At 35.4% G+C, this 9,353-nt stretch overlaps 1 protein-coding gene across 1 annotated transcript; it reads left to right on the top strand.

Annotated features, from left to right (window-relative positions):
• Positions 1–1,949: 1,949 nt before the first annotated feature.
• LOC115229808 (SCAN domain-containing protein 3-like) lies at positions 1,950–3,773 on the top strand. Its single transcript, XM_029800097.1, has one exon. The coding sequence runs from the start codon at positions 1,950–1,952 to the stop codon at positions 3,771–3,773; it is 1,824 nt and encodes a 607-aa protein (XP_029655957.1).
• The last annotated feature ends 5,580 nt before the right edge of the window (positions 3,774–9,353 follow it).

The raw sequence follows: 9,353 nt of genomic DNA, 5'->3' as shown, positions 1-9,353 counted from the left end.
TTCCAGGCAAAATATGTAAAAAGAAGACCGTCTTTTAAGGTTAATTTTTTATGAGCTTCCAGTTGATTTTCTCCATTTTCAATTTTTTCTAACATAAACTCGAATTTAAATTTATTAAAATGTCCTTTGAAGGATCTAATGATTCCTTGATCCATTAGTTGTAGAATTGTTGTAGTCTTCGAAGGTAGGTAAAGAACTTCAATTGACTCTAAATCAGCGTAAAGTTTATGGGATGGGCATCGATCCACAACTAAAAGAATTTTTCGTTTTTTTAGATGCCTATCCCATGTTAAAAGCCATTCGTTAAAAATTTTACTTGTCATCCATGCTTTTGGTGAATGACAGTAATCGACAAAATTTTCGACTTTAAAATTTTTAAAGCAGCGAGGTTTCTGGAACTTTCCAATCATAAGTGGAATTTTTTTGTCTGTCCCAGTCATATTTGAGCATAGCAACAAAGAAAATCTAAAAAATAAATTAAAATTAAACCGTTCTTTAAGGATTTTATGTCGAAGCCGAACCTTCTGACAAACACTTTTTGAAGGGATAGATTTGTAAAAAATCCCAGTTTCATCAGCGTTATAAATGTTTTCAGCATTATATTGTTGAATCTTTGCAGAGATCAAAGAAGTAAATGCATCAATTTCTTGTTTCTGATCAACTTTTATATAAAAATAGTTTAACCAAAAAAAATATTTTTAAAAATTAATGGCGAGATTTAGAAAATGGCGAGCAATTGAATATTTGGTACTTGTAAATTTCATGCTGCACAATAGAATATTTATCAAAATTTACTAGAAATTTTTAATTTTTTGAAAAATATGTGGCGAGCAATAAAGGTGGCGAGTAACAGAGGTGTTGAGCACCAGAGGTTTTACTGCATATAGCAGGTTAGTTTTTTTAACAATTTTTATAGATTTGCATTTGCGAGGCCGCTCTACACTAAGTCCTCAAATGAAGTTTGTAAAAATCTCAGATCATTATTTTTCTTAAATGGTCCGTGTCAATTTCTTCAGTCCGGTAATGGGACTGAATTCAAGAATCGTGAAATGACCAATCTATGTGAGGAATTCAATATCAAACGAATTCACGGAAGGCCAAACAATCCCCGCTCACAAGGGATTCTCGAACGCTTCAACCAGTCAATTACAAGAAAAATGGCAAAAATGACCGACAATAATAATAAAAAGTGGCTGGAAAAATTAGAAAATGCAGTGTACAGTTATAACATTTCTGTCCACTCATCTTCTAATGAGAGCCCTTTTGAAAGATACCGGGGAATAAGTGGAATAAATACAATATTTATGGTTGTAATTATAAAATTATTCCTTAGATAATTCAAGTAATGATTTGTTGAGTCCTGATCAAGTCGATGATGCAAACAATTGTCCGAGTCTAATTGAAAATTCATGTAATTTGAATTTCTATATGTAGATGATTGTAATTATTCGTTTACAAGTCCGAAAAGATTTCAGTTCGAAATCAACCCCATTGATCCTAATTCTAATTATTACAAAGCGATGAACAGAAAAATGAATGTTCACAATAGTAAGTATGAATTTAGTGTTGGTGATAAAGTATGCATAAAAATTAATGTTTAGGTTCGAGTTAAAAAAGACTTTGGCAGAAATCCTTCGTTGCGACTGGATAAGTTTGAATCTCCATATTATCCATCTGCAGAAATTATCAGTATTTTATCAAACAATCGCGTTGAGGTAGTTTTACACCAGTGTTTCTCAACGTTGGCCCCAGGCCCACTTGTGGGCCTGAGAAATTTTGAAATGGGCCTGAAGATTTAATTGGGCCTGGAGTGGGCCTCAAAGAAAATATGTTAATACTAATACTAATAAATCTTTATTCGTTATTATTTTCAAATTGATTTGATTTGTTTTTAATTTAATGATATTGTCATATTTAATTTAAATATTATAGGCCTGATTGTATAGTTCATGTCAAAAGTACACAAGGAAAAAAGGAAGACTACACGCAAATACCAGACTGATTTTTTATTACTAGGCTTCATCCCATCAAGTGCTGATTCTAAGAGGCCTGAATGTGTGGACTGTGGCTTAGTAATGACAAATGTTTCCATGAAGAAATCAAAATTGTTCGCCCATCAACAGTTGAAGCATCCTGCTTCTGTTGGAAAGGAGCGCAGCTATTTCAGGAAGAAAGTGGAGTTACGCCAAAAGAATGCTCCAAAAACTTTAGAATTCTGCTTAAAAAAAGCAAATGAGCATAATAACAAGACACTAAAAGTCAGTTATGCAGTGAGTGAACTGGTTGCTAAGGTGGGGAAGCCACATACAATTGCAGAACGTCTGGTGAAGCCAGCAATGTTGATCTGTGCTAAAGAACTGCTAGGAGAACAGGCTGCCAACATTCTACAAAAAATCCCATTGTCTAATGACACAGTGAAGAGAAGGCAAATTGAAATGGCAGAAAACCTCGAGAAACAGCTTGTGGAAAAATTAAAAGTTTCTAAGTTCTCACTACAAATTGATGAGACAACAATCAACAATTCTGCCTTATTACTTACTTATGTCCGATATATTGATGCAATGGCAATTCATGAAGAAATGTTATTTATAAAAAAGTTGATTGACACACGAAGCGACACTATATATGCGGCTGTTTACGACTATCTGTACGATAATGGGATCCCTCTGTCAAATCTGTTGCAGATTGCAACAGACGGTGCCAGCGCTATGACCGGCAAACAGAATGGCTTTGTAGCTAAATTAAAAAAAGTTGCCCCTCATATATTGGCAATTCATTGCATCATCCATCGAGAACATCTTTGTGCTAAATCTCTCAATGATGACATGGAACATGCATTGAAAGTCGCTGTTTCAACAGTGAATTTTGTCAAAGCCAATGCTTTGCATGACCGCCTATTTCAACATTTATGTGAACATGAGGACCACCAGAGACTCCTCATGCACACTGAAGTGAGATGGCTTTCCAAAGGAAATTCCCTAGTTCGTCTTGCTGAAATGTGGGATATGGTTCTTATTTTTGTTCATGACATGAAAACACAAGCTTGTAGCAAGAAGCAGAAAGATAAAGCTGAGACTTTGTTTTCAGTGATAAATAACAACGATACAAAAGCAAGGATTTTTTACCTGGCTGACTTATTCGCACATGTCAACCAACTGAACATGACACTGCAAGGGCGAAATGCTAATCTGATAGATAGTGCTGAGAAAGTACGCTCTTTTTTGAACAAGTTATGTCTCTGGAAGATGCATCTTCAAAAAAATGAATTTGCTTATTTTTGTAATTTTGCCAAAACTGCTCCGAGCTCAGAAGTAATCGCAAGCTGCACTGACCACTTGAAATGCTTGAAAGAAGATATGACTAGAAGATTTAAAGATATCATCGAAATGAATCCGCCTAGTTGGATTATAGATATAGCACATTTTGACGTATTAAGTGAAAAAGACATTGATCCTATTATTGCTGGAGAACTTCTTGAACTGAAGGAGAACAAAGTATTAATGAAAAATATTGAAAGGGATGGCTTATATGGATGGATGAAAGTAGAATCGATTCATCCATTACTCTTTGAAAAAGTTGTTCCGTTTGTACTTGGCTTTCCCACCACTTGGTTGGTTGAGACAGGATTTTCTGCAACAAACGATTTACTCACAAAAAAACGCAATCAATTGCAGATTGAGAAGAGAGGAGACTTACGTTTGAGGTTGAACCAAGATCTGGAAATTCAACTTGACAAATTGATAGATAGACATCAAGAGCAGTGTAGTCATTGACATTTTAATAAGATTTTTTATGTTAATAAAAATACTTTTTTGTTAATCAAAGTTTTATTAAAGGCAATGGGCCTGAGATTTTATATGACCCTGAAAATGGGCCTCAGGGAAAAAAGGTTGAGAAACACTGGTTTAACATTTAATTTAATAGATAAAAATTCGATGAGCGAAATTTCGATTGTGCCAATGTCCAGACTTGAAAAAAATTAACAGTTATATTCTTTGAAGTTTAATATTAATTACAATATTGACATTAAGTTAAGCTTTAAGGTCACGTCAGATATCACGCGGCCCATAGGCATCACGCAAACCATGTCTGCCGCAACTAAAAGCAATGTTAAATCTAGGTTTGGTTATATTTTTAATTTCAAGCCGATCACATACAATTTTTACTATAACTGTGTACATTCGACAGAATAAACACTCTACTCACAGTATATCGAACCATGTATCTCATATGTTTGTGCCTCATGGGGGCCACTGATTTCGAATACAAACATCCGTAAAATCTCCGCAACCCAGAAAAGAGCTTTCACACTTACCGAAAGGTGTATACAGGTGAAGCTATCAAACCACAAATCTCTTTCGAAACTCTCATTGAGAAGAATACAAAAGGGCATCAATGGTATAAAGAAACGATCCGCCCTCAACGATCTTGTGTGGGCTCAAGAGAGCAGCACAGAGCGAAGCTGAGACCAATGATCAAATTCGTCGGGATCACCTAGTTAGTTTTTTCTTTTTGGTCAACGGTGGTCTTTGGAATAAATTTTGATTTGAATTAGAAAGTTGTTTCCAAGTGATAAAACTGTCAAACTCTAATATCTGACAGCTTTTTGATATTCAGTTAATAAAATCTGTCAAATCAGAAATTAAAATGCCGAAAAAATCGTGAAGTTAAATTTAAAGATTTTAAATGCACAATTAATGTCCACTTGAAAACCTACGTTGCAATTTCGGTTTGACAAATCACTTTAAATTGTTTTTTAAAAATAAATTCCTTAGCAGATTTTTTCAAAATGTAAAAACAAAAAAAACAATTAAGAAAAATTTCAGTCTTGATGATTTTTCTTCTTTTTAAGTGATTTGGCTGTCTAATTTTTTGTAATTCTGGCCCACTATAAAAATGTGTTTCTTCATTAACGCCTTCTTTGAAAACCACCATTTTGAAAACAGATTCCGTGTTAAAATCAATAAAATTATAATATGTGTCCCAAAAAAGGCTAGACTGTATCAGTCAAATAAAAGAACAATATCAAGACTATCAGCAGAATTGATCTATTATTAAGAAAATAATGAAAATATGAAATATATAAAAATTGATTTCGAAGGAATAGTATCAAAATATATGACAAATATGATGAAATTTCAAACATTTTAATGATTAAAAGAAATCTCATCACATATTATTCTCTCTGAATCATATAAAATAAAAATAAAGTGTAGGTAGATAACACAAAAAGTACAACAAGGTGAACCACCCACGCCTACACACGTGTCTCAATCTATTAGTTTGATAGGTTTGCCAATACAATTAAGCTAATCAAACAATTAAACTTTTAATAATCAATAAATAAAATTTATATTTACTAGCCTAATCAAACATTTATATTCGAACCGGAGGAATATAGGCCGCAGTCTCAATCTCTAAGACACTCCTACCCTGTGAATAGTCTTTTGAATCCCAGTGCTGCAAAGAGTGCACTCCCCGAGGCCAATATGTAAAGTGGTCGTTTGCTGGAGACTGTGTGGAAGATGCTACCTGAGGGAGACGACTTCGGTTGGTGTAGTACTGTTTTTGTAGAAGGTCGGCATGCAGCCCGCGATGAGCACCTTCGAAATTTACTTTGAGGACGACATATCGAATAAAACTGTGTTTGTCTCAGGGACTGTCCGCAGTAATCAACTACACTATATTTAGTCATTAACTAGTGTCAAACTATGTAGGTTTGTGATTATATATGATAACAACAATTTTCACTATGTAGGTCTTCCTGTCAATGTTGTTAACTGTGAAGGTCAGCCTCTTGCCCAGTAAAGAATCAACCTTTTTAATTCACTTTTAGAAATAATAATATTTTTTCTACTACAATTTATTTAGTCATTAATTAATCTCAAACTATCTAGGCCACTCTGTGAATTATGAATGTCACTTTGGTCGCCAACGTAGTTCGCGACATAATACTTTTGTAGGGTTTTTCAAGTTCAGAATTTGTTTTATTACGTGATAAAATCAATTTTAGTTCTTATTATTTGGAATATGGTAATGGATTCGACCACGAAAAAGCATTGCAAAAGCTTTCCCCATTTCTGACGAGTAGCGTCTCGTAACAATTCACAATCAGTTTTATTATGGTAATCAGCATAGAAGTGATTTTATAAATTGGCAGATATTTGGCATAAACAAAAAGGCCAGGAAGAATACCAGAAATGCAATAAAAATAATAAAATGAAATAATTTTATTGATGAAAAAGAGAAGAAATAACGTTATTAATCATTATAAAGTTCTTCTGCGTATTTGCTTCCAATTCCACAAGTTTTTCCGACCAAACTCCACCTCCACCCTCTAAGATACAAAAATTCAAAAACCTCCCAAAACGTCATCATTGGCCTTGATTTTTCCATAAACCACTTTTCCGTCGAACTGAAACACGGGAATACTCATAGTGGGAGTACACTCGACAGTCTCAATAGTGCACTTAAGATATTCCTCAATGTCCCTCAACAACTAAAGAAGAACACATAAAGAAGAACCTGCAGTTCGTCATACCAAATACAACAACCACCTTCACTCACAAGAGTGGTATTGTGACAAATTGCACCTCTCCCTCCTCTACAATTCGAATGATACCAAACCTTGAATATTTTAATAATAAACAAACCTTTTCAGGATGTTTGGACACAAGTGATATGGCTAGTCCCATTCGGTCGGCTCTCCCAGTCCTTCCTATACGATGAAGGTAGTTCGCAGGATCGTCCGGGAGAGTCATGTTTATAACTAAATATTTATAAATTAAATAACACCAAAAGGCAACTGTTCAATGTGAATTCCACGACAAGCCACATCCGTCGAAATGAGAAAGTTAACACCTCCTTTCTAAACTAATTAAAACACAAAAAACCTGAAACTCACTCAAATTTTCATTCCTTCTACTTTCCCCAGAATGGAAGGGCAGTGATTTAAACTTCCTGGCAAAAGGACTCCCAGCTGAAATACACCAATTAAAATACAATTATATATCCCAACAAAAAAAGCATGCAGATTGTCGCAATCAAGCTTAGTCCTGCAGAATATAATCGCCCGATCTATCCCAAGTCTCTCAATCGTCCTCACTACGTATTTCCCCTTCAGTAACTTGACCCCTCGAGATCTCTCGTCTGAATACTGCCATAAAAGTACAGGAAATATCTCGTGTCGGGTCATTTTGGTGTACTCTATCAGTCGCGATTGGATTCGTAAATGAAATGTAATCTCGGTCCTCATCCGCGTCCACAAAACAGACCTGCAATGAACACAACGCGGATTACAATCTGATGAACCGTCTCGGGAACACTGTCCTCTCCCTTGAGGTCGATGAAGGTGGCAAACGGCAGTCTTTGATTAGCAAATCGACGAATTGATGGATTGTGCAGTGTGGCCGAACAAATTATATTTTGACGACGAGTTGTGTTTGTTGTGAAAAATGTTTTGGTAATAAAAGCACACTCTGAACTGTTGATCAATGTGTCGGCTTCGTCTAGAATCAGGAATTTGCATCCCAGCGTATTGAGAGTGTCCGAATCCAAAAATTCCTTCAATCTACCCACCGTGGCAACAACAATGTGATTCTAATCTCAATAATTATATATACTTGTCCCACTCTACACTCATTCATCTGTTCTTCGACACTCCCCCCTCCAGTCAGCGACAAACAACTGCAGGAATAAGCCAACAACACAACTGAATGTTCGGCAAATATGTCTTCAAGTCATTCAATGGGCAAAAGTCTGACCTGATTAATCGTACTAACCTACCTGAAGGACTAACTCTCGTGAAGGCTACAAATAGTGATAAAACACAGACCTCAATAATGAAGGCTAAAGGAGATCTGGGACTCCTCGAGGCTGTATGAGAAGGGGACTGTGCGACCATCTGTTCCAACTGAGAAGGGTAATTCTATTGGAGTGATCAGAAATACTTACCGATGAAAATGGTCCAAAATTAGTACTAACGCGACAACACTTTAATTTAATAAATCGATTCAACTTTTAAAGCAATGGCCGGATAAAATGTTTCAAATTTTAAATTTGTTGGAATTTCAAAAGCCAAACCGAGGTCCCGGCCTAATTATGAGCAAGTAAACACTAAAACCGTTTTTGGTGAATCGAATAACACCCAAATCTCGGTCAATGAAAGACCCGACGACATCGTGGATACCATATTCCTCTCCATATGTCATAAATTGTCGGTTCGTAGACTTTTTGGCAGTGCTACCATATCCAAAACTAAATCTATCAAGTCCAAGGCAAAGTCCAGCTTGTCTGGTCGACCAACCAATTCGACATAGCCCATCATTCTTAACTTTGACTTCAAAATAGCCTATGATAACAATTATTGGCCCCACCAGTGTGATTTGTCCCAAACAAACAACGACAGCCTGCCCACCGATTGCCTACTGCACAACACTCGAGTCCTTCCATTCCTAAGAATTAGAAATAGTCCTCAACTCAAGTCGGGGTCACAATCAGCCTTATTCCACTCACAACGCGACTTTTCTGTGGTTGAATGAGTCACTCCAGTGGAAAGTGACTCGAAGACTACTTGCAAGAGTGGAATACAGAAGGCCTAGAAGGTTTGGAGAAAGGAATACAGCAGTCTTCCCACTGCCAGTCTCGGCGGTCTCAAATATAAATTATGTTTATATACCATCAAAATGTCTCCTCCTCCGAGTATAAGGGGTATTGCCTCAGCCTGAATTTCTGTAGGGAGTCTACAAAATATGCAGAATAATTACTCCCATTCTAGTTTGTAGATGGACTTGGCTATTTCCGGAATTACACCCATTTCTATCAGCCATTTCACAGATTAATGACAACCTTCAAAAGCAGTCATTCCCACGAGACAGGTCACAATTGTATATACTATTTAATTTAATAAAATTGATCAAATAATATATTTTATTAAATATTTTTTGCATATCTATTGATATTGCTGGGTTTTTAATAGGAAATGACAAATTATACAACTACCATCGCAATTAAATACGCTGGAAGCGGAATTGTTGCCGCCGATATTCGAGAGACTATAAAGACTGCGCTTCAATCAAATGTATGTTGGTTATTTACTTAATTTAGTCGATAATAATATAATAAAAGTCATTCAGATTATTGCAGTTTCGGGAAGCTTTTCAAATTTGCAGAAATATCGGAACTTCAGAACTATCGTCATGTAATTTTCTATATTTTAGTATCAATATTTCTTCAATATATATTTTCAACAATTAGGAATTTTTTAATGTAGTAGAATATTGGTTTTTAAACAAATAATTTTTAAAACCTCATAAAATTCCAGATTATTAAAGTTTTTTGAGTTTTTTTTAAAA

This window comes from Octopus sinensis, unplaced genomic scaffold (assembly GCF_006345805.1).
Source record: "Octopus sinensis unplaced genomic scaffold, ASM634580v1 Contig13674, whole genome shotgun sequence".
Taxonomy (NCBI): domain Eukaryota; kingdom Metazoa; phylum Mollusca; class Cephalopoda; order Octopoda; family Octopodidae; genus Octopus; species Octopus sinensis.
The sequence above is the reverse complement of the archived record's forward strand: the minus strand, read 5'-3'. Positions and strand labels throughout refer to the sequence as shown.

Bases quoted from the DNA above. Each gene is read 5' to 3' on its own strand.
- LOC115229808 (XM_029800097.1), top strand. From the start codon at position 1,950: ATGTCAAAAGTACACAAGGAAAAAAGGAAGACTACACGCAAATACCAG.